At 37.3% G+C, this 25,626-nt stretch overlaps 1 protein-coding gene across 3 annotated transcripts; it reads left to right on the top strand.

The window, feature by feature from the left end:
* The first annotated feature begins 4,972 nt into the window (after positions 1-4,972).
* LOC110911782 (ABC transporter C family member 2) lies at positions 4,973-25,616 on the top strand. Of its 3 annotated transcripts, XM_035984607.1 has the most exons (28): positions 4,973-5,118; positions 6,265-6,668; positions 6,830-7,008; positions 7,100-7,139; positions 7,568-7,724; positions 10,648-10,762; positions 10,859-10,939; positions 11,042-11,066; positions 11,296-11,352; positions 11,470-11,535; positions 11,730-11,804; positions 12,051-12,158; positions 12,468-12,602; positions 12,684-12,790; positions 12,904-12,997; positions 13,105-13,272; positions 13,352-13,492; positions 13,561-13,761; positions 14,211-14,309; positions 14,390-14,542; positions 14,619-14,986; positions 20,668-20,848; positions 20,929-21,252; positions 21,617-22,373; positions 22,504-22,625; positions 22,812-23,057; positions 24,198-24,612; positions 25,180-25,616. In XM_035984607.1, exons 2-28 carry the CDS (start codon positions 6,336-6,338, stop codon positions 25,275-25,277), a joined length of 4,845 nt encoding a protein of 1,614 aa, XP_035840500.1. In that variant the 5' UTR covers positions 4,973-5,118; positions 6,265-6,335; the 3' UTR covers positions 25,278-25,616. The 3 variants fall into 3 exon arrangements, with proteins under 3 accessions (XP_035840500.1, XP_022012127.1, XP_022012126.1); XM_022156435.2 differs by having other exon boundaries at positions 12,468-12,790; XM_022156434.2 differs by having other exon boundaries at positions 4,980-5,118; positions 6,279-6,668; positions 12,468-12,790.
* The last annotated feature ends 10 nt before the right edge of the window (positions 25,617-25,626 follow it).

Genomic DNA, 25,626 nt, shown 5'->3' with positions numbered 1-25,626 from the left:
AGATTTCCTGTAGAACTCATAAACCTCTTTTATAATCTTTAAAAAGACCGAAAAACCCCTACGGGGCATAATATTAACTTAAACTCGTTACGGGCATTATGGAAGGCATCCCACTGATACCACAACCTCTTTAAAGCATGTTGACTTAGGAAAACAGTGTAGGACTCTTACGTTTACCCGTTGCGCCTTTTGCGCGCACGGTTCGGCTTATGTAACTAGTTTACATAAATTAGCCGAAACGGGTCAAACCATATTGTTTTGACCCCAAAATCCAGAGTATGATTATTATACCCATATAAAACAAGTCTTCAAACTTGTTGGGTCAAAATCACACTCCATTCACGGTTTTCGCCTTTCACGCGATTAAACCGTAACTATCCATTGAAACTGACCGGTCTAAGCTACGGCTAAAATAAAGACCCGTTAGGATTCTAATAGGTTAATTTAAACCTTCGTTCCAGAATATGGGACCAGTAAAAGCTATCTGCAATTTATTTCAATTAAGGAATTATACTTGCAAAGGTAAATACTTTTAACTTATTTTCCGTTATACGGGCTTGGGTTACGGTATTTAAAATTCCGCTTGGTCGGGAAATTGACCCCAACTCATTAGTAGTTGGGTATTATCAATGTGACCCGTTTAAAAATTTGTTTTGTTTGGCTTAACGCCTTTGGGGGCTTAATGACCATGTCCTGGATATCCTTGGCAGCATTTTACGAAATGGCCACGACCTTGACATCCGAGTGTAGGCGTACACTCGACATTATGTCCATGACTATAAAAGTGTAGCCGTTGGTTACCCGCCACGGTTTTGTGCTATGTGGTGTGTCTATTAAACTTTAACCCGGCACGACCCGGGCGACCGAATGCATAGTAACATGTAATTCTTTACAAGATTTAATTATAAATTATCCCAAGTTATAAAGAGTTTGTGCCTTGAGCATTTAAACCAATTTCATTAAACATTTTACAAAAGTGTCAGTTGAATGTATTTACCAGTGTAAACTGACGTATTTTCCCCAAAATGACTAAATGCAGGTACTATGCGTAATTGGCTGGGATTTCTCCTTAGCATCATTAGAAGTCTCGCAAGCTTAAGATGCCTGAAGTCTGTTGAACAATACTTTTGTTATTATTATTGATCCCCTGTGGATTTTATTTCAACAATGGTGATACTTTGATATTACACTTAACGTTGAAATATATATATTTATCTTTATGCTTCCGCTGTGCATTCATATATATTGTGTGGTTTAACTATAATGTTGCCAACTACGTCACGGTAATCCCCCACCGGGCCCACCGGTGAGACATGTGGAAATCGGGGTGTGACATTGTCACACCAAAGTGTCGGTGGTTTATCAACCATACCAAGTTCACGAAGAAGGGATCTTAACCAGATCAGTTCTGCCACAGTATCAGCGATAACCTTATACTCTGGTTCTGTAGAAGATCGAGAGACGGTGCGTTGCTTTCTAGCAGCCCATGCAACAAGATTGGAGCCCAAGTAAATAGCGTATCCCCTGTGGACCGACGATCGATATGGCAACCAACCCAATCTGAATCGGAGAAAGCCTGAAGATTGGGCCATGTTGAATCAGAAAAGGCTTGTAGATGACAACCTGAATCATGATGGAATAGTAAACCAAGTTGATCCGTTCCTTTTAGATAATGTAGAGTGCGTTTGACCGCAGCCCAATGGTTTTCAGTAGGTGCATGCATAAATTGACAAACTTTGTTAACTGTAAAAGCAATATCCGGTCTGGAAAAAGTGGCATACTGAAGCGCACCTACAGTTTGCCGATATTTAGACGGGTCATCAAGGAGGGGACTATCATCAGGAAGCAAAACATCAGAAGTACTCATAGGAGAAGCAACCGGTTTGCAATCAGAGAGACCTGCTAGTTGAAGAATATCCAGAATATATTTGCATTGAGATATGATAAGATCAGGACCCATTCCCAAAAAATAATGCAGTTGTCCAAGATCCTTGATAGCAAATAAAGAACTGAGACGTTGAATGATATCAACTACAGCTTGAGGTTGATTTCCTGTGATTATAATATCATCCACATACACAAGGACATAGATAATAGTGCCATTTGAGTTAAGAATAAAGAGTGACAGGTCAGTTTTGGACCCGTAAAAACCAAGCTACTGAAGTGCCGTGGACAATTGAGTAAACCAGGCACGTGGAGCTTGCTTGAGCCCATATAAGGACTTGTTTAATAGGCACACATGATCAGGTTTGGTGGGATCAACGAAACCAGGATGTTTCATATACACAGTTTCTTGAAGATCACCATGCAAGAAAGCATTTTGAATGTCTAATTGGCGAAGTGACCACTTATTCATAACAACAATAAATAAAACAATGCGAATAGTAGTAGGTTTAACTACTGGACTGAATGTTTCATGATAATCCACACCAGGTTGTTAGTGAAAACCTTTAGCCACTAGTCGAGCTTTGTAACGACTGATCTTCCCATTTGGATCTGTTTTCAACCTGTAAACCCATTTGCAATCAACAATATTAGCATTCCTAACAGGAGGAACTAATGACCACATCCCATTAGTATGTAGCGCAATCAACTTTTCAGCCATGGCTTGACGCCACTCCGAAGATTTGTTGGCAACAGTAAACGAGGTAGGCTCAACAGGTAAAGTGTGAGTGGTGGTGGTAGTGTAACCAACAGGGTTATAGTGGGTGGTAGGTTTGGGGTTAGGCCGAAGGTTGGAGGGGCGAGTGTGTGGTGGTAGGTTGGAATGGGTTGTGGTGCTGGGTCGGTTGTAGGACTGTTCTGGGCATGTAAGATGGGTTCGGTAATGGGTGACAGAGAGGAAGTGGGATCATGATGAGCTGTGGAAGTGGGTTCGGTAGTAGTAGGCTGAATGCTGAGTTTGATTGGTGGTAGTAGCAGAGGGTGGATGGTAGCGGGGTGGTTCGGTGGGAAAACCTGGTGGTGGGTTTGGAAAAACATAGATGTATGGTGTGTTGGTGTGTGAGGATGTTGATTCGGTAGTAGATGGGACTTTATGGTAGGGAAAAACATGTTCGTTGAAGCGAACATGCCGGACAATATATACCCATTCGGTGCAAGGGTCGAAACAACGGTAACCGTGGTGAACAGGGCTATAACCAAGGAAGACACACGGGGTAGAGCGAAACTCGATTTTGTGGTGGTTATACGGACGAAGATGAGGGAAACATTGACATCAAAAAACTCGAAGGAAGGAATAATCCGGTTTGCGTTTAAAAACGTGTTCAAAGGGAGACTTGTTGGAGTAGACACGAGAAGGAAGCCGATTGGTCAAATAAACGGCGGTTTCAAAGGCAAATTGCCAGAAACGTTGAGGAAGACTGGACTGTGCCAAGAGAGTAAGTCCCGTTTCCACAACGTGTCGATGATGGCGTTCTACAATCCCATTTTGTTCACTTGTATGGGGACAAGAACGTCGGTGAAGTATGCCACGGTTGCGAAACTCCTCTCTCCAGTCCGAGTGAATACTTTTTAATTTGGTGATCAGAGCATAAAATTGTATTATTGAATAAAAGAGATTACAAAGGTCCTATATATAGATAATACTAATTACAATTCAATACCCTTAAAAATAAATAAATTGACAAACCAATAACTTAGTTTAACATATTTGGTGCTTTGTATTATGAGAGAGCATCAAAAAAATAAAATTAACACCACCAAAAAATTAGTTTTATACTAGTGGTTAACCTGAAACACGACACAAGCTTATTTCACATGTAAATATATAAATTGTACTAGGGCTCATCTATTCGCACATGGGTATATATTATATTGGTTATTTGGTTGTATAAACAGTCACGTACTTGATCCACTTGTTGCATAACATTTTACTACTTTTGAAAAGCTGATCCTTTTGACATCCGATGGTTCCGCACATGAAAACTTGATCAGTAACCACATATTGTGTCTGAATTCTAGAAATTGATTTTCTTGAATTGTCCCAATTGATGAAGACTTTTCGTTTCTGAATTTCCATGCAAGGTGGAGGACATAGGCTTTTGCTTTTTGGCCAGTAAGGCTGCACATGGTTTTGTTAATTTGGTGACCACTTCACTTTATGATCATGAACACATAAACCAGTTTATTCCATTATCTTTACACTCCAGTTTATCATGAACACATAAACTAGTTTATCATTGAAGATAGTTGAAAAATTCAACCATGAACACACTGAGACCATCAGTAATGGAATGCCCCTAAGGAACACCACATCAACATCATAACTTCTTTTTAAAAAAATGTATAATGATTAACGCCTCTTAATATCCTTTCCATCATTACTTTTCAATTTTTTTCCTCCTCATTTGAAATTATACTAGAAAAGCGTCCCTCCCTCTTCATGCTTCTATAACGCTCAGGAGGTGCCATGGGGACGTTATCAAGGTCCTTTACGCCCCTGTAATGTCCATTACGCATGGGCTAAGTTTATTTTTTACTAAAGCAAAGAACTTCTATCAAATTATAATACCATAACAAAAATATAAAGATTATCAACCACACAAAAAAAAAAAAAACGAATAATCCAAATTTCCACCACATAAAAGAATGGCTGAGAGATTATAAGTTATATTAAAACACATTACAAATTTACTATAGCGGGACAGTACTACAGTGGGTTTCTTCTTATTTTTATAGCTTTTTGGAGTTTCAAATTATTCACATGCAAAAACAAACGTGACATTAATGTAGGTATTCAGAGGGTGTTTGGGATTACGTTTTGAAGTGAATATTATTAGATTATTGCGTTTGTAAAACATAAATAATCTAAAAAAGTGTTTTGATGAAAAAAATGATTATCTGCCTCCAAAACGCAGTTTTGGAGAAGCATGTACCTACATGCTTTTTCAAAACGTACGCAAAATCTATTTTGAAAACGCAACACCAAACACCCCCTTAATATTTTGGTTGACAAAAATAAGTTATGTTAAAAGGTCTTTTGTCACTTACTTCCAACATATCAGGGCCATGCATCATTAAATCTGCAATCATATTCTCTTCCTCCAGTACCAAAATCCCTCAACGTTTCAACCTAACAATCATCATCAATTGATCTATTTCTCTTCAGTTTTGCAGGTATTTCTTGATGAAATCTACACTAATGTGTACTGCATTCATCACTTGTGATTTGGTTAAACCTTAATGATTTTTTTTTGTTGTTTTTCATTTTCGTAATTTGAAGGCCCATTTTAATTGAAATGTTATAGGGTATAATGTAGGATCTGAATGAATTAAGGCATGCTTCCTCAGGAATATTACATGTTTTTTTTTTATATATATTTTATGTAGAAATTATTAGCGGCTGTCTTCTACAATATGAACTTTCACATTTTTTTTTTTTTTTTTTTTTTTTTTTTTTTTAACATTCTAATATCCTCCTAATTCTACACCCATTTTCCACCACAGGAGTCGAACCCTCTACCTTTTGGGGTGGGACACCATTTTACATGCTTGTATACCACTAGACGAAAGACCCTTTGATATGTTTTGTTTTCTTGATATCAATTACAAGTATGATATGAATGTATAGAGTTTGGTAGTTGAGATCATGTAACTGGTGTTTGGATTTGGGTCTATCTAATTATGCTGACTTGAAGCATCATAATCTGATAACTAATTATGACTAAAGGGTTTGTGGTCTATTGGTATCAAGAGTCTAGTAACGATGTTCCTCCCCAAGTGGTTGAGGGTTCAGGTCCCATGGTGGACACTGACGTAGATTTAGGAGTAGGTTTAAGTGGGTGTTTGAGTTAGCCGTTAAAAAAAGGCAAATTATGAGTTTGGGTTTTTTTAGAAAGGCGAACCCAGACTCCCTATCCTACCTCTAAATCTACACCATCGTCCACCAACAAGCAACTAGAAGTCTCGAACCCTCAACCTCATGGGGAGGGACACAGGTACACCACTATGAACACACCTTGATACCAGTCTACCGCTAGGCTACAAGCCCTTTGGTAACTATGAGTAAGGTGATTGTACATTTATCTCAGTAATCAAGTTTCATGCAGCTTCTATAATTCTAATTGTTTGATCCTAAATAATTAGAAAATTACAATCATAATCAGCTTTTGCCAAACACTCCAAACTGATTATTACTCCACTTTAGTGTATATTTGTGACAGAAATTGCTCTAGTCTCATTGTTTTTACAAAACATGCAATCGGAGTTCCATAAATGTGATGATCTGAAACTTTCTACTCATGATTCTGAGTGGTTTAAAAGGTCTTATTTTGCAGAAAAACAAAATGAAATTGATAATGTAGAAGCAGCTGGTTTAATTTAAGTAGGGGAAGATGGTTTTTAAGCCCCTAGTTACATTTTGTCGTCCAGTGGAAAAAGGCGTATGGGCAACCGCAGTGGAAAATGAATTCGGGCCTTACACACCCTGTGCAACGGATTCTTTGGTCACTGGCATCTCCCATCTGGCCATTCTGGGAGTTTGCATATACAGGATATGGGTCACAAAGAAGAATATGAAAGTGCAAAGGTTCAAAATAAGGTCAAATATCTATAATTATTGGCTCGGGTTATTGGCTTTTTACTCTGCTGGTGAGCCGTTGTTTAGATTGATAATGGGCATTTCGGCTTTTAATGTTGATGGAGAAACTGGTCTTGCTCCATATGAGGTTTGTTTATTTTTGTATTCATTTTCTTCAACTTGCTTGTTTGTTCTAACCTACGTCCGTGGTGACCCTTTTAGAAAAAAAGATTGGATAAACAAAGAAACAAACCTAGTGAAGTAGTTTATTCTAACCTTACTATGTTTTCATTTTAACTGTCATTTCAGATTGTTACCTTAGTTATTAAGGCTCTTGCATGGTGTTGTATGTTGATCATGATCAGTCTTGAAACAATGGTTTATGTTTATGAAGTTCGTTGGTTTGTGAGGTTCAGTCTCATTTATGCTTTGCTCGGGGATGCAGTGGTGTTCGGTCTTGTTCTTTCTGTGAGCAAATACTACACCAGGTTTGTTCTATACCACTTGAAATGGCTTGCAAATAAGACAAGGAGTTGTTAAGTGAACTCATTAATTTATGATTGAACTTGTCCCTTGCAGATATGTTCTGTATCTCTTTGTCAGTGAGGTGGCCATACAGGTTAGATGTTCTTAATGTTATATAATTTGTTCTTTTTGTTTTGTAACTTCACTTGATGTAATTTTGAATTAATCGTATTATCCTTTTTTTTTATTTGAAATAGCAATAAGTACACTAATTAAACTACCACTTGCAAAAGAAGGTTTCATAACTTTGATTAGTAATATTCTTATGAAAATAAAGAGGAGGTGCCCATTATAAAGACTAGTATTACAAGATACATACTAAACATTGTGCTTCTTTTAATTGTTATTGCAAACTGTTATCTACTTCAAATTTGATTGCAGCATTATGTATCTCAAATTATGATTACCCTAAATTCTATTTATTTCAAGCCTGTTTTGATTTACAACATCGATAACGGATATACAACATGATTGTAGTATGTTTGAATTGTAAACTGGTTTATCAACTATCATACAATGTAGGTTCTGTTTGGGCTATGCTTATTTGTCTATCTTCCTACTTTGGATCCTTATCTGGGTTATACCCCGATACGGGCTGAGTCTTTGGATGATGCTGAATATGAAGAACTTGCTGATGGGGAGCAAATTTGTCCCGAGAGGCATACCAACATTATTTCTAGTAAGTTTACTAATTTAGTATGTTAAAAATTTATGTACAAAAGCCATTTAAATTGTAAAGCTTTGATTATTGATACGAACACAAATGGTAATCGAGAGTAAGATCGATAAAGAGAAGAAGAAACCCTAAAGAGAAGAAGTAAACTCAATTCATCGATGTCTTTATTCATTTCCCAGCATCGTTTAAGTACACAAACATTAACGAACTGACCCTTATACTATTTAATAATTCCCAATTGACCCCTACACTATTATTACCGTAACAATACTCCCTTCCTATAAAATTTTTGACCTCAAAAATCAAAAGTTGAAAAAAAGAAAAAAAAGTGCAATTCTTTTTAAGCTTCACTGCAGTAGTGGAAAGGCGGCCCTCCTTTGCACTAACAATCTTGGACCACCATCTCTTCCTATGCCTTCCAACAAAAGCTTCACAAAAATTGTTGTCATTAACTTTGTTTTCTGCTACTTCCTTGCTTTCATTTAAAACACTCCAATTTATGGACATAACCATTGGCAATAGCTCCTCTGCGATGGTAAATGAATACCCCAAAAAGGTAAGTCTTTGGCACTTTGTTTCAGACTTAGAAAGTACAACTTCCTTTAACTCCAAGATACTATTGTCCTCGGATAGTTCGGGTAAAGCTTTTATCAGTTCATCCATGCATCGATCAAAAAGTTGCAAAATTCCAAACAAAACATTTCCACCCAAGTGTAAAATCACTAGGCCTGTTAACTGCTCCATTACGTCTTCAACCATGAAAATGAACTTGGTGCCGCTAACAAATATGAAGCCATCTGATGAGATGGCAATAGTTGACAGCGGTAATCGATGAGCTGCAGTGGAAGCTTGAGCTATGATGACAGGAAGTTTCCTATCAAAAGGTGCAATTAGATAGTCCAAAGAGTTAGCCAATATCTTCAAGTGACCTTTCTTATGAGCCTCCATATAGACCTGCATGTCAGCATCTCCAATGTCAACGAAGGCTACATTCAGCTGATTGCTCTCAGGCAATTCAGTCATGTATATTCCAAGTGCTAGAGCTGTTGTAATTGTTCCATGCATCGAAAGTGAAGGATGCAAGCTTGCTATAGTAGCTACACCCATAACACTCGTTCTTTTAACATCAGTGAAATAAATTTGTATCCCAATGCAGCAATTCACAATAGTTAAATTCAAGTTTTTCTCTGCTATCGTAGTTATAAGGGTTGATGCACTATTCTTGAGCAAAGACAAGCATATGTACTGCTTAATGGTTCCAACATCCTCACGCCTAGAGACCCCTTGTTCTTTATTATTGCAATAATGCCATGAAAGTTCAATATTTCTATCTGTGTAACACCAACCCTTGATCACAATGGAAACATCAGTTTAAGTTCCCATTTGTGGTACATGCACCCCTTTACCCTCCATTTCCCACTACATCCATCCACGAACTTGAAAGAAAACAACCGTTTAGGTTTCCATTTGTACCATATATGCCCTTTTTTGTTTTTTAAACCACTTTTGGCCCACCAAAATTTGAATTTCAATTTATAATTACTCTCCTTAAAATCATACTTCCACGGTTCACTACACCAATTCTTGGACACAATGAGGAACATCAATTTAGATTTCCATCGATGCCACATGTGTTCTAGTACAATCAACATCTGGATTTGAAATACTTTTGGTTTATCTTTGTAATCAAGTCGTATGATATCTTTAAAACCTCTAAGAACCTGCTCCACTTCAAAGGTTTCATTACTCACTTCTTCCAAAATTTTATCAAGAACATCCCAAGAAACAAATAAGCACCCTAACTTGGTTACCCCAGGTCTGCTATTTACAACTTTATGGAAAACATTAATTTGATCTCCTGGTCTATTAAAATTCGGTAAAATCACAACAGAACCGCAATCAATAGGAAAATCTTGACTTAAACAACATATTTCCTTTTCAGTTCTACTAATATCCTTTCCCTTTTCCTTTGAGTCATCTATTTCTTTTTTCTTTGAATCCTCACCCATACCCACATCCTTTTTATTGTCAAATCCAACAGGCATTTCATCAAACACCTTTGGTGCAGTTTCAATTTTAGTAAATTGAAAAAAATCTTGTAATATAATACTCTCCCCGTTATCATTAGTGGAACCGGAATCTCGTAGGGAAACGACTGTACATACCTCAAAGTTTGATGCCCTGTTTGTTCCTGAAGTTTGATATCGATTCGTTTGAGTTGAATTCCCCTGCAGAATAGTTTCCCGCATCCTGGCCAAGGAAAACGCCCTCTCCAACTTTAAACCAAGAATATCACCAATTTTTGGTTTAAGACCGCAAATAAAGAGATATGTTGCATAGTCTTCAGAAATTTCTTCAAAAATTTTGGCCCTACTAAGCAAGACTTTGAATTCATCAAAATATTTTTCAACGATACCTTCTTGGCTCAGTGACATAAGTTCCTCCATGGTAATCTGCTCGTTAACTTGTTGATGTTGTGAATCTTGATTGCTGTTGTTGCCCTAATTATTGAATCGTTGATGTTGATGGTTGTTACTATCGCTGCCCACACCCACAGTCAGAGGAAAGAATGCTCTGATACCATTGATACGAACACAAATGGTAATCGAGAGTAAGATCGATAAAGAGAAGAAGAAACCCTAAAGAGAAGAAGTAAACTCAAATACTCAATTCATCGATGTCTTTATTCATTTCCCAGCATCGTTCAAGTACACAAACATTAACGAACTGACCCTTATACTATTTAATAATTCCCAATTGACCCCTACACTATTATTACCGTAACAATTATATACTTTATTTATCCGTTAATATTACACTGCAAAGATTTTTTTATATACCACATTATCATGCTATATGGTATCTATTTACATGGAAGTTCATGCTTTATTGCATCTGTTTATGATAAATTTCATATTCTTTTTAGGTATCTTCTTCTCATGGATGGATCCACTCATGTCTTTGGGATACAAAAGACCTCTTACAGAAAAGGATATATGGAAACTTGACACCTGGGACCAGACAGAAACACTAAACAACAAGTATTTTATTGTTTCTGCTTACATATTTTGTTAAACTGATGAACTTTGAATGTTTGTTGGGGTCTTTTCTTCTTAATGATAAATTTTGCACTTTAGATTTCAATCATGTTGGGCAGACGAGGTCCGTAAACCTAAACCATGGCTTTTAAGGGCCTTACATCGTAGTCTTGGAGGAAGGTTTGTCCAAAGACTTTATGTTACAAAGCTTTGTTGCCCATTACAAATATTTTCACTAAGAATGAGAAAGTCTGAATATATATCATGTTTGTTTGATTACAGGTTTTGGTGGGGAGGCTTTTGGAAGGTACCCTATGAATATTTCAGTTCTGAGTTCATTGATTTTTGCATACGTTTGAAAAAGTATGATGAATATGTCATGAATTTTGACTTTCTGATGAGTTACTCATTGTGTAATATATGGACATTTTTGAAACTCAATATGTCATATATATGAATTCCTTATTACTGAACCAAGCAATGAACATTAGATAAGATAAAGGTAATAATATTGTTCTTCCTTTGCTCATTTGTAGATCGGCAATGATCTTTCTCAATTTGTTGGGCCACTGATTCTGAACCAACTGTTATTGGTGAGTTAGATGACTTACATTTTTAATCTCCGTATCCAAATTATTAGTTTCTGTAGTTTCATTTCTTATATGTAACTAGCTCCCTAAATTTATGTTCTAATTGATTATACTTTTTAGGCTATGCAAGAAGGTGGTCCGGCTCAGATTGGTTACATCTATGCTTTCTTAATTTTTGTTGGAGTGGTACAACATCTATAACTTTCTTTTTTATTAGCATTTTTGTATATTAAAAGATATGTATGTCTTCCAAACATTCTCTGATGCATCTGATTATATGCTTCTTTAGTCATTGCTTGATACTTACTTCTGTTTCTACTACATTGTTTTAACTTAATTTTAAGGTTTAAAGATAGTTATTATATTGGTTATGAATTTAGGTACTTGGTGTGCTATTTGAGGCTCAATATTTTCAGAATGTGATGCGTGTTGGATACCGCCTTCGTTCGACTCTGGTAACAACCACACTCTTTTCAAGTGCAATTACTGCTTATTTCTTATAAAATGTTCGGAAATTTGACATGCAAAATGTCACAAATTCTTGGGAAAGAGAGGCACACCTTAATTCTTATATGCCTTTCTTCTGTTATCTTTTGTTTACTTTTGAATCTATTTGTATTTCAGTTATTTCTGAGTCAGCACCGTTTCCTTTAAATGCTGTATTTCTTTCTTGCTTATTTGAACCTGTGATCTCTTTCAAGATTGCTGCAGTTTTCCGGAAGGCTTTAAAGCTAACTAACGAGAGTCGCAGAAATATTGCATCCGGGAAGATTACCAACTTGATGACAACCGATTCTGAATCCCTCCAGGCATGTTTTATTAGCATTTATGTCCTTTTGAATCGTATATTTTCAATGAGATAAAAAGGGTTGGTTTGACCCGAAACACTTTTTGTCCAACTTTAGAAATTTTTGTTTACAAACAATTAGTGTGTCAATATGATATTTTGAATAAAAAAGATTTAGGAGGTTTTATGCACTAAAATACACTTTGGGGTGACTTTCGACCCATTTGACCGTGATGAAAACAGCAAATGCAGTTTCTGTAAGCATGAAATTTTCTAAAAAGGGGGTCCGAGTGTAAGCCTTACGGTTTCATTTTTGTGGTCTTTTCCACAGCAAGTAGCCGAGTCACTTCACAATTTATGGTCTGCCCCTTTCCGTATCATTATTGCTTTAGTTCTTCTCTACCAACAATTGGGTGTCGCCTCAATTCTTGGTTCATTATTGCTAGTTCTCATGTTCCCCATACAGGTACAAAGATATTCATTCATACATACATACATTTTAATATATCTACTGTTCATTCTAAAACTGTTTATATTTTGGAAACAGACTTTGGTTATCAGTAATATGCAAAAAATGTCAAAGGAAGGACTGCAGCGAACTGACAAGAGAATCGGTCTCATGAATGAAGTCTTGGCAGCCATGGACACTGTCAAGTCTCTATCTCTCCCAAATATTTTTTTAGTTTTCCATTTTACAATACCATCTTTTGTAAATAAAAATTTTAAAAATTTAACAATCATTTTAACTCGTTAGATTTCTGTTTTAGATGCTATGCTTGGGAAAATAGTTTCCAAGAAAAGGTCCAAAGCATTAGAACTGAAGAGTTATCATGGTTTTGGAAAGTACAAATGCTAGGAGCGGTATGTTACCAAACATGTATCATGTACATGAAATATTTCTACCTGATTTTATGATTAAGTTACATGTGTTAAATAAATTCGAATTATTGTTAATTATTGTATTGCAGTTGAATACATTTATATTAAATAGTATTCCAGTGGTGGTGATTGTGGTTTCATTTGGGTTGTTTACATTACTTGGAGGAGAGTTGACACCTGCTAGAGCCTTCACATCACTCTCTTTGTTTGCCGTACTACGTTTTCCGCTCTACAATCTTCCAAGTGTTTTGAGTCAGGTTTTGTGCAATCCATTAATCAATTAGTTCGTTTTTATTTCATTCCAAGTTTATATAATTTATATAAGTTTATCTGCAGGTCGTAAATGCCAATGTGTCGTTGAAACGTTTGGAAGACCTACTTTTAGCTGAGGAGAGACTTCTTCTTCCAAATCCGCCTCTTGAACCCGGCCTTCCGGCTATCTCAATTAAGAATGGATTCTTTTCATGGGATTCAAAGGTATTTTCTAAACCTTTTCTAACGTGTCACCACGCAAAGCGTTTATTTACTTCTTTTACTTCTTGCAGTCAGATAAACCTACATTGTCAAATATAAACTTAGATATACCAACGGGTAGTCTGGTGGCGATTGTTGGAAGTACAGGGCAGGGAAAGACGTCACTCGCATCTGCCATGCTTGGAGAACTTCCACCAGTTAGTGATGCACATGTTGTTATCAGAGGAACAGTTGCTTATGTCCCACAAGTCTCGTGGATTTTCAATGCAACGGTATGCCATGGATTTTCGTTAATATTTGCTAGATGCCAAGGTTGGGTAACGGGTGAAAAATGGTTAGGGTGAAATTGGGAACTTCTTTATACAAGGTGAAACACATTGGGTTGGGTTCGGTTTAGAACCATATGACCCATTTATATAAATAACTTATGTTTTAAATATTGTTGCAAATATAATATATTTTTCCAAAAGAAAAAGCCTTTTAGGAGGTTGTATGCATTTGAAATACACTTTGGGCAACTTTAGACTCGTTTCCTTCATAATTCGAACTGTTTGAAATGAAACGTTAGCCGAATCAAGCAGTTCATAAGTTAACGGGCCAGAGATGCCACCTCTAATTGAGATTCATATTCTTGTATTATTATAATCATCAATAATGATTAACGAATATTCAAAGTGCCACTTAGTTCTAATGGATTGATAATTATACACTTATTTTCCAGATACGCGACAACATATTGTTTGGAATCCCCTTTGAATCTGCAAAGTATGAGAAGACACTAGATGTAACTTCATTGCGCCATGACATGGAATTGCTTCCCGTAAGTATCATTGTGGTTCATCGAAGTTCGAGTTTACTATATCTTCTATCTAATTATATATTGTGTGGTGTTTATGGTAGGGCGGTGACCTTACTGAGATTGGTGAAAGAGGGGTGAATATCAGTGGAGGACAAAAGCAAAGAGTTTCCATGGCTAGAGCTGTATACTCTAGCTCAGATGTATATGTGTTTGATGATCCTTTAAGTGCTCTTGACGCTCATGTGGGCAGACAGGTAAGTTACATAATTACCCCTAGCTTCAAGAACTTGATCATATGATGAAGTGTTCTTCATGTATTTTAATTACCAGATTTTTGAGAAATGTATCAAAGAAGAATTAAGAGGAAAAACACGCGTTCTAGTTACAAATCAGTTACATTTTCTTTCACAAGTAGATAAGATCTTGTTGGTCCATGAAGGCATGGTGAAAGAGGAGGGATCGTATGAGGAACTCTCGCAGAACGGTGTACTCTTCCAGAAGTTAATGGAAAATGCAGGAAAAATGGAAGAATATGTGGAAGAAAAAGAAGCAACTGGAGATTCGGATTCAAAGACGTCAAAACCTGTTACTAAGAGTGAGTTAGTTAAAGATTCTGACAAAAAGAAAAAAACCAAATATGTTCTTATCAAGCAAGAGGAACGGGAAACAGGTGTTGTCAACTTCAGTGTCTTAAAAAGGTAATTATCATTGTGTAAATCTAGACCAATTTTATGTTGTGTGAAGCCAACCACTTGACAACTTGATCAATTGTTGAGTGTGAATCCACTAGAGCAAGTGGACATCAGGTAATCATTCTTATCAAAACAGCAAAAGAAGATAAAGGGCTGAGAGATCCAATCTTCTCAGCAACCCATTATTCACGGATCATGTTTTGTGACAATCTTCTCTTTCATCCAATCTTATATAAGAGATTGTTTGTATCTGTAAATTCTTGTACCAAAAGCTTAATAACAAATATTCCTAGTTACCACAGTGGATGTAGGTCAGAATCGACCGAACCACTATAAATCTTTGTGTTCTTCAACAGAAAATTGCGTGTGTGTGTGAGTTCTGTGTTCGTGAGTGCATCCTGAACCTAACAACTTGTATCAGAGCTCAGGCTCTTGTTGTTAAATCGAACAGAAATAGAACAGATCGAACTGAAATCGATCAGATTCGAACAGAAACGAAGGTGTAGAAGAAGGAGATACCTGAAGGTGCAGAAGTCTGAACTAGGGTTCCGATTTGCATCAGTTTCAGCCGGTCCTTTCACGCCAGTTTCCTCTGTTCAAGTCCGCAGTCACTGTTCAGGGTTCTGAACCAGTAACCGTCGCCGCTGAGGTGAATCATAGCAGTGATTCCGAAGCCGCCGGGTTTCTGATCAGAAAACCGCCGTCACCACAGCCGTCAGAACCGCCAGTAGTTCCGCCAGCCTCCATCTTTCCAGCGCCGTCGCCGCTGTCTAGGGTTCCGATTGAACCCAGTCTTGCTCTTGTTTGAAACACAGACATAAGAGAAGAAGAAGTGGAGACCAGAGTTTTTTTTTTTGGGTGGAACTGGGGAAGAAGAAGCACACATACATGCTTTTATTCTGGTGGAAAATTGAAAGTTTCAATTTTGATCAGAAAGGCCCCTCCTCTTTTATTTCTGGTGGTGGAGAAATTGAAGTTTCAATTTTGATCAGAAAGGCCCCTTAACTTTTATTTCTGGTGAAGAAAATTGAATTTCTCAATTTTATTAGAAAGGTCCCTCAACTTTGAACAAGATCTCATTATCCATCAATACTTGTCCTTGCCACTAAAGCTTGTAACAGATAAGTTATTTGTTTCTGATTATCGCTTTCGCTCGTATAAATTACCACTTAGCAGTACAAACCCGTTTGGTTAGTAGTAATTTGGTAATTCCTTTTTTTAATGGCAGAAGATAGTAAAATCAAGATTGATAAGTTCGATGGTAGTGATTATGGATTTTGGAAAATGCAAATTGAAGATTTATTATATCAGAAAAGTTTGCATTTGCCTATGTCAGGTGAACAACCAGATGACATGTATGATGAAGATTGGATGCTATTGGATAGACAAGCTTTGGGTGTGGTTAGGCTTTCTTTGGCAAAGAGTGTTGCTTACAACATTGTCAATGAAACAACCACATATGGTGTATTGAAAGCTTTGTCCAACATGTATTGAAAGCCATCCGCTTCAAACAAAGTATTCCTCATCCGACAATTGGTTAACACCAAGATGAAGGAAGGCATGTCGGTTCCCGCCCACATAAATGAGTTTTAACTCGATTATCTATCGTCTAGCCTCAGTTGAAATAAAGTTTGAAGATGAAGTACAAGCACTACTCCTTTTATCATCGTTGCCCGACAGTTGGTCAGGCACAGTCACAGCTGTTAGTAGTGCATCCGGCACTACCAAACTCACTTTCGATAGTATTCGTGACTTGATAGTAAATGAAGATATCAGACGGAGAAGCAGTGGTGAGACTTCTAATTCTAGTTCTTTATTGCATACAGAAAGTAGAGGAAGAAGAAACGAAAGAGGACATAATCGAGGCAGGTCCAAGTCCAGAAGAAGGGGACAGTCAAAGAACAGAAAAGACGTTGAATGTTGGAATTGCAAAGAAAAAGGTCACTATAGAAGCCAATGTACAAAACCCGCTTCAAAGAAAGAAGTAAATAGTGTATCCTCGGAAGAACAAAGTGATGTTCTCATCTGTTCTGTTGAAGATTCAGTTGAATCTTGGATTATGGATTCAGGTGCTTCTTTCCATGCTATCTCATGCCCAGATATGGTCAAGAATCTACGAATAGGTAACTTTGGTAAAGTTCGTTTAGCAGATGATCAAATGCTTGATATCACAGGTATTGGAGATGTAGACTTGAAGACCTCATTAGGAACTATATGGACATTGAAAAATGTCAGGGTTATTCCTAATTTGAGGAGAAAGTTGATTTCAGTTGGTAAACTGGATGATGAAGGGTTTAATGTTCACTCTGGGGGTGGACAATGGAAAGTGATCAAAGGCAATTTAGTGATTGCCAAAGGAAAGAAGCAAGGTACTCTATACATGGCAGAAGTTTCTGCTGAAGGTGTTCATGCAATGACCACCGGTCCGAGTCCATCAAATTTATGGCATAACCGACTCGGACACATGAGCGAGAAGGGATTGAAGATGTTGGCTCAGAAAGGTAAGTTTCCAGACTTGAAGAAAGTAGAAACTGAATTCTGTGAACCTTGTGTTCTTGGAAAACAAAAGAGGGTTACTTTTGTGAAGACATGGAGGACACCGAAAGCTCAGAAGTTAGAGCTTGTTCACTCGGATGTATATGGACCAACCTCAGTTTTATCTCTAAGAGGCTCAAGATATTATGTTACTTTCATCGATGATTCAACACGAAAGGTATGGGTATATTTTCTTAAGCATAAATCTGTTGTATTTGATGCTTTTAAGATATGGAAATCTGCTGTTGAAAATGAAACTAACTTGAAGGTAAAGTGCTTAAAGTCTGATAATGGTGGAGAATACATTAGTCAGCAGTTCTCTGACTATTGTGCCAAGAAAGGGATAAAGATGATCAAGACAGTTCCCAGAATTCCTCAGCAGAATGGTGTAGCAGAGAGAATGAATAGAACTCTAAATGAGAGGGCTAGAAGCATGAGGCTAAATGCCGGGATGCCCAAGACATTATGGGCCGATGCAGTTAGCATTGCAGCCTACTTGATCAACCGTTCACCAACCGGTCCCTTAGATTTCAAGTTGCCTGAAGAAATGTGGCAAGGAAAAGAGGTAAGTCTCGAACACTTACGTGTCTTTGGTTGTAGTGCTTACGATTTGTTAGAAGCTGGTGACAGGGATAAGTTAGACTCAAAATCCAAGAAGTGCACATTCATTGGTTATGGGTCAGAACAAATGGGTTACAGGCTTTGGGATAATGAAGGCAGAAAAGTAATCAGAAGCAAGAATGTCGTCTTCAATGAAAACGAATTGTACAAAGACAGAAACACCAAAAGACCAGAAGTTCAGAAAGACTATGTTGAATTTGAAAATGGTGAAACAAGGAAAGAAGCTTCAGTCGACATTCCAGAAAATGGGAATGAGTCAATCGACAGTGGGAGCTCAGGGGATGATTCTAGTAATGATTCTGCAGAAGAAGAAGAAGAAGAAGAGGTCGCTCCTCAAGTTCCAGAATCCCCAGAAACTCCCCAGTTTCAACCAAGAAGATCCTCCAGAGTCGTTAGACCACCAGACAGATATTCACCATCCGTCAATTACATACTTTTGACAGAAAATGGTGAACCCCAGTGTTACTCAGAAGCCATGGGGTTGAAAGATTCATTGCAGTGGGAGTTAGCAATGAAAGAAGAGATGAAGTCGCTTGAGAAGAACAAGACCTGGCTCTTAACAAAACTTCCAGCTGGGAAGAAGGCTCTTCAGAACAAGTGGGCTTTCAGGGTCAAAGATGAATATGATGGTACCAAACGGTACAAAGCAAGATTAGTAGTCAAGGGATTTCAGCAGAAAGAGGGAATTGATTTCAATGAAATATTTTCTCCAGTGGTGAAAATGACTACCATCAGACTTGTTCTCAGTATTGTAGCAGTAGAAGGCTTGCATCTAGAGCAGCTAGATGTCAAGACAGCTTTTTTACATGGTGACCTAGAAGAAGAAATCTACATGACACAGCCAGAAGGTTTTCAGGCTAATGGCAGAGAAAACTTGGTGTGTAAGTTGAAGAAGAGTTTGTATGGTCTGAAACAAGCGCCCCGGCAATGGTATCTGAAGTTTGATAACTTCATGGGAAGAGTCGGATACAAGAGATGTGACAATGACCATTGTTGCTACATCAAGAGGTTTAAGGGTTCTTATATCATTCTATTACTATATGTGGATGATATGTTGATTGCAGATTCAGACATGACAGAGATCAAGAAGCTGAAGAAGCAAATGTCTGAAGAATTTGAGATGAAAGACTTGGGAGCTGCAAACCAAATACTCGGGATGAGTATTTTCAGAAACAAAGAAGATGGTTCTTTGACACTCTCTCAAGAGAAGTACATTGAGAAGGTGTTAGAAAGATTCAGCCTTAAAGATGCCAAGATTCGAAGCACACCTTTGGGAAGTCACTTTAAGCTTTCTAAAGTTCAGTCACCCAGATCAAATGAAGACAAAGCAGATATGGCTAAAGTTCCGTATGCATCGGCAGTTGGTAGCCTCATGTATGCAATGGTATGCACGAGACCAGATATAGCTCATGCAGTGGGAGTTGTTAGTCGGTTTATGTCCAATCCAGGGAGAGAACATTGGGAGGCAGTTAAATGGCTGCTAAGATATTTGAAGGGGACTTCAAAAGTGGCATTACAGTTTAAGGGGAAAGAGGTTATTCTGAAGGGTTTTGCTGATGCTGACCTTGGTGGTTGTAAAGAATCTTACAAAAGCACCACCGGATATGTCTTTACAGTGGGAGGCACTGCAGTAAGCTGGATGTCCAGACTGCAGAAAAGTGTTGCCCTTTCAACCACAGAACCACAGAAGCTGAGTATATGGCAGTTGCTGAAGCAAGCAAAGAGCTTATATGGTTGAAGAATTTTCTCAAAGAGCTCGGCAAGGAATAAGTTGATTGTGCACTATTCTGTGACAATCAAAGTGCAATTCATCTTGCAAAGAATCCTGTCTTCCATTCGAAGACAAAGCACATACAGCTGAGATATCACTTCATCAGAGAGCAAGTTAGTGAAGGCACTCTGAAGTTGAAGAAGATCAAAGGAAGTGAAAATCCATCTGATATGTTGACTAAGGTTGTCACCTTAGAGAAGTTGAAGCTTTGCATAGCTTCAACTGGCCTTCAGGTTAATTGAAGAGAAGGCCGGGTAACTAGGAATGATAAAGATCAAAGTTTTTTACAGAGATACTGATGCACAGTTGAAGCGCATGTGAAGATTATTCCGTGGCTTCAAGTGGGAGATTGTTGTGTGAAGCCAACCACTTGACAACTTGATCAATTGTTGAGTGTGAATCCACTAGAGCAAGTGGACATCAGGTAATCATTCTTATCAAAACAGCAAAAGAAGATAAGGGCAGCAACCCATTATTCACGGATCTTGTTTTGTGACAATCTTCTCTTTCATCCAATCTTATATAAGAGATTGTTTGTCTCTGTAAATTCTTGTACCAAAAGCTTAATAACAAATATTCCTAGTTACCACAGTGGATGTAGGTCAGAATCGACCGAACCACTATAAATCTTTGTGTTCTTCAACAGAAAATTGCGTGTGTGTGTGTGAGTTCTGTGTTCGTGAGTGCATCCTGAACCTAACATTTTAGATTTACATTGATATTAGAAATTACTTTTTTTTTCTTTTTTTTTTCATTTCAGGTATAAAGATGCATTAGGAGGGTGGTGGGTTGTGGGTATACTGTTTGGATGCTATGCAGCAACGGAAACTTTAAGAATACTGAGTAGCACATGGTTAAGTATTTGGACAGATGAAAGCACTCCAAAGACCTACAGTCCACTGTTCTACAATATTATCTATGCACTTCTATCACTTGGTCAAGTATGTTTCTAATCAGTTTTATTATTTCTTGGGTTAATTTACATTATTCAAAACTTACGGGTTTACAATTCGGTTTTCAGGTTTTGGTGACGTTAGGGAATTCTTATTGGTTGATCATGACAAGTCTTTATGCAGCTAGAAAGTTGCACGTTGCTATGCTTAACTCCATATTGAGGGCTCCTATGGTCTTTTTCCACACCAACCCACTTGGACGTATTATTAACAGATTTGCAAAAGATCTTGGTGATATAGATCGAAACGTTGCTCCATTCGTCAACTTGTTTTTGGGCCAAGTAGCACAACTCTTGTCAACCTTTGTTCTCATAGGATTAGTGAGCACCATGTCTCTTTGGGCTATCTTGCCACTTTTATTGCTCTTCTATGCAGCTTATCTGTACTATCAGGTATGTAAGTTCCAAATGTATATACGCAAAGTAGAGTGAAAAATGGGCCGGGCGTGTTGGATAACGGGTCAAAACAGATAATTTGGTAAAGGATGAAACGGGTCTGGTCAGATTGTGTTGACCTATAACACTTTCCTTCCTAATTTTTAATTTAGTTAGTGTGTTAAAATATGATTAAACATAGCTATATTACTACAATATTAATCCACTTTTTTCACACGAGGCGGCTTATGATCCACCCATTTTCTTTTTTATGTAAAATTTTGATTTGGAACATTTGACTCGATAGGGATAAAATATAACCCATACCAAGCCAATTACTCTTAACTTTCTTAGCTATATAATCGGTTATTGGTTCCTTTAGAGCACTGCTCGTGAGGTAAAGCGAATGGATTCCATCGCAAGATCTCCCGTGTATGCACAATTTGGGGAAGCACTGAACGGTCTATCAACCATCCGTGCATATAAAGCCTATGATCGGATGGCCAAGATTAATGGGAGTTCCATGGACAATAGCATCAGGTTCACATTAGTCAACATGAGCGCAAACCGTTGGCTTGCCATCCGATTAGAAACGGTAGGGGGTCTCATGATTTGGTTAACCGCAACTTTTGCTGTTATGCAAAATGGCAAAGCAAGAAATCAAGAAGCATTTGCATCCACCATGGGTCTACTTCTAAGTTATGCATTAGACATCACAAGTTTATTAACAGCTGTCCTTAGACTTGCAAGTATAGCTGAAAATAGCATGAATGCTGTTGAACGTGTCGGTACATATATTGACTTGCCTTCTGAGGCTCCTTCTATAATTGAAGATAACCGTCCGCCACCTGGCTGGCCTGCATCAGGATCTATAAAGTTTGAAAATGTAGTTTTACGGTATAGGCTTGAACTTCCTCCTGTGCTACATGATTTGACTTTCTTTATTCCTTCGAGTGATAAGATAGGAATAGTGGGGAGAACAGGAGCTGGGAAATCCAGCATTATCAATGCTTTGTTTCGGATTGTGGAATTGGAAAGTGGAAGAATTATTATCGATGATTGTAACATCGCAAAGTTGGGGTTGACCGATCTTCGCAAGGTTCTTGGTATTATACCTCAAGCGCCTGTTCTGTTCTCAGGTATATATCTAGTAACTTTTTATAACTGTTTTGACTGTCATTAACTGATAAGATGGCTCTCCTTGTGTATTTGTTTTCATCACTTGTACTATAAGTTCTTTTCCTGACTTATAGAATTGTCTTTCTAAAGGGACTGTGAGATTTAACCTCGATCCTTTCAACGAGCACAACGATCCTGATCTTTGGGAATCTTTAGAGAGGGCCCATCTTAAGGATGTTATTAGGAGGAATCCATTGGGTTTATATGCTGAGGTACATGTCCATTATCCTTGTTTCTTGCATATATATTAAGCAAACTATGTTTTTAGTTTATTTTATTAGTGTATGGCGCATAGTCCCGTTATAGGCTTCTCTATGCTTTGCTTCCTGTATGTATGTATTGAGGTTTCCGCACTGTTTGGATTTTCCAGTTTTAAATTTATTTTTGTGGTAATAAAGGTGTCAGAGGCTGGAGAGAATTTCAGTGTTGGACAACGACAGTTATTAAGTCTTTCACGTGCATTGCTCAGGAGATCAAAGATTCTTGTTCTTGATGAAGCAACTGCCGCTGTTGATGTTAGAACAGATGCACTTATCCAAAAGACCATCCGTGAAGAATTCAAGTCATGTACTATGATCATTATTGCTCACCGTCTAAATACGATTATTGATTGTGACCGTATTCTTCTGCTTGATGCTGGTCAGGTATATAAACATTCATCAAGTTAACTTTTTTTTTTTTTCCTTTTTTCATATAACTAGTATGTTATAATGTTATATATGATCAACCTATTATTGAAGTAATTTACCTTTCTTATAAACCGATTTAGAAGGGTTATAAACACTTGAGTATACTTTAGGAGTTTAGGTGACTTTTTAACCTTTTTGTGTGTTTTCTTTTTGCTAAACGTTTTGGTTTACGCATTAATGAATCACTCTACTAAAATCACACGATATCGGTAGAATTTGACTGAAAACGGTAAAAAATAAATCGAGTTTGTTAAACAAACCATATTCAAAATCAAGTAGAAAGGTCAAGTGTTGGACCTGAAGAGCCAAAATGTAACTTTTTGGCATGGATTGGGTCGACCCAAAACACTTGTCCACAATTTCACATTTTTATATAAAATAATTAGTGTGACAAATGAGATCACAATTATTATAAACTGGTTTATGGAATATCTCAATAATAGTCGAATTATTTAAATATATTACTTCAGGAAGTTTCATGCATTTAATTACACTTTTAGGTAATTTGTTGACATGGGTTGGGTTGACCCGAAACACTTATCATTTTATATTTTTCTATATAGTGTGACAAATAAGATCACATTTTGATAATAGTCTTGTTTTTTGAATAAACTTATTCAGGATATGCATTTAAATACCCTTTTAGGTGACTTTAAAGCAATTTAAAATGTAACTTTTTGGCATGGATTGGGTCGACCCAAAACACTTGTCCACAATTTGACATTTTTCTATAAAATAATTAGTGTGACAAATGAAATCACAATTATTATAAACTGGTTTATGGAATATTTCAATAATAGTCGAATTATTTAAATATATTAATTCAGGAAGTTTCATGCATTTAATTACACTTTTAGGTAATTTGTTGACATAGGTTGGGTTGACCCGAAACACTTGTCATTTTATATTTTTCTATATAGTGTGACAAATAAGATCACATTTTGATAATAGTCTAGTTTTTTGAATAAACTTATTCATATGCATTTAAATACCCTTTTAGGTGACTTTAAAGCAATCTAAAATGAAACGGGTCGAAATTGCTACCTCTACATAATCTATTTCATCACGACTGAAAAGGGACTTATATTATCCCAGGTTGTTGAGTACGAAGCCCCGGTAAAACTTCTGCAAGATGAACACACTTTGTTCTCTAAAATGGTTCAAAGTACAGGGGCTGCAAATGCGCAATATCTACGTGACTTAGCATTCGGAGCAGAAGAAGAGAGGGCAGAGAGGGTGGCAAGAGATGGTCAAAGGAGGTGGCTTGCCTCCACACGGTGGGCGGCTGCAACCCAATTCGCACTAGCCTCTAGCCTCGCTTCATCTCAAAACGACCTCATGCAAATAGAAACCAAAGATGATAACAATATCCTCAAGAAAACAAAAGATGCAGTTGCAACTCTTCAGGGTGTTTTGAAAGGTGAACATGATAAAGATATTGAAGAGTCACTTGAACGGACCCACGTCGCGAGGGAGAGATGGTGGTCAGCTCTCTATAAAGTAGTCGAAGGTATGTTGGTAACAAAAGCACGTCAAACACTTAGCTACTTGAGATTGGCTATGCTAAAAAACTTGAATCAAGCCATGCTTAAACAAGCTTGAGCCCGAGCTTGAGCCTATATTGGAGCTCATTTAGTAATTGAGCTTGGGACCGAGCTCAAGCCTATATAGGATCTAACTTTTTGAACGGGCTCGAGTATGAGCTTCACATGATATAGAGTTTGACTAAACTTGCGAGCCTTTACATGTCGAGCTTGAGCCTATGTTTATATTGTTTTCATTTGATATATACATAATAATTACAATTATTTATTTAATTATGATAAAAATATCTAAATAAAAAATGTTTGTTATATATATATATATATATATATATATATATATATATATATATATATAACAATTAATAAATAGTAAATGAGCCCAACTTGAGCTTGAAAACTACGTACCAGTCGAGCTTGAGCCCTCTAAGCTCAAAGCTTGTTTACACTCCTACATCGTATAACTTGTTTTATTACAACTAGTTATTTGTTTCTCATTATTCAAAATCACATAATCACTTTTAAATCGTCTCCAGGTCTTTCAATGATGGGCAAGTTGGGTCGTAACAAGCTCCGGCTATCAGAATACGGCTTAAAAGATGAACGGATCGATTGGGACCATGTTCAGATGTAGGATACTTGCTGCTCAAGTTAAGATCCATGTTGGTTTATTATGGAAACCATTGGCGGTAATTCCCGACTCATCACAAGTCGGTGATGGGAAAGGGTGACAAAGGAGTTCAAGTCACAAGTCGGTGAACTTGAGGGATCAATGTTGACAAATTGGTCATAGTTGGTTAAGTTTCCTAATTATTTTATAATTATATTTGGTAATGTCTTGGTAACCAAGTTACGGTTAGCCTAGATAAACCAAGTTAGGGTTAGACATTATTAAGAGAAGATAAACCAAGTTATGGTTAGTTTTTGAGTTATATTTTCTTGGTTATAATAAAAGTTCTGAGCTATTCCATTCGTTCTTGTTC

Source organism: Helianthus annuus, chromosome 15 (assembly GCF_002127325.2).
Source record: "Helianthus annuus cultivar XRQ/B chromosome 15, HanXRQr2.0-SUNRISE, whole genome shotgun sequence".
Lineage (NCBI taxonomy): Eukaryota > Viridiplantae > Streptophyta > Magnoliopsida > Asterales > Asteraceae > Helianthus > Helianthus annuus.
The sequence above is the reverse complement of the archived record's forward strand: the minus strand, read 5'-3'. Positions and strand labels throughout refer to the sequence as shown.

Excerpts from the sequence above, each read along its gene's own strand:
- LOC110911782 (XM_022156435.2), top strand. The coding sequence starts at position 6,336 with ATGGTTTTTAAGCCCCTAGTTACATTTTGTCGTCCAGTGGAAAAAGGC. Across the intron at positions 7,725-10,647 it reads GCATACCAACATTATTTCTA|GTATCTTCTTCTCATGGATG; the intron begins GTAAGTTTACTA and ends TATTCTTTTTAG. Across the intron at positions 12,998-13,104 it reads AAGTACAAATGCTAGGAGCG|TTGAATACATTTATATTAAA; the intron begins GTATGTTACCAA and ends ATTGTATTGCAG.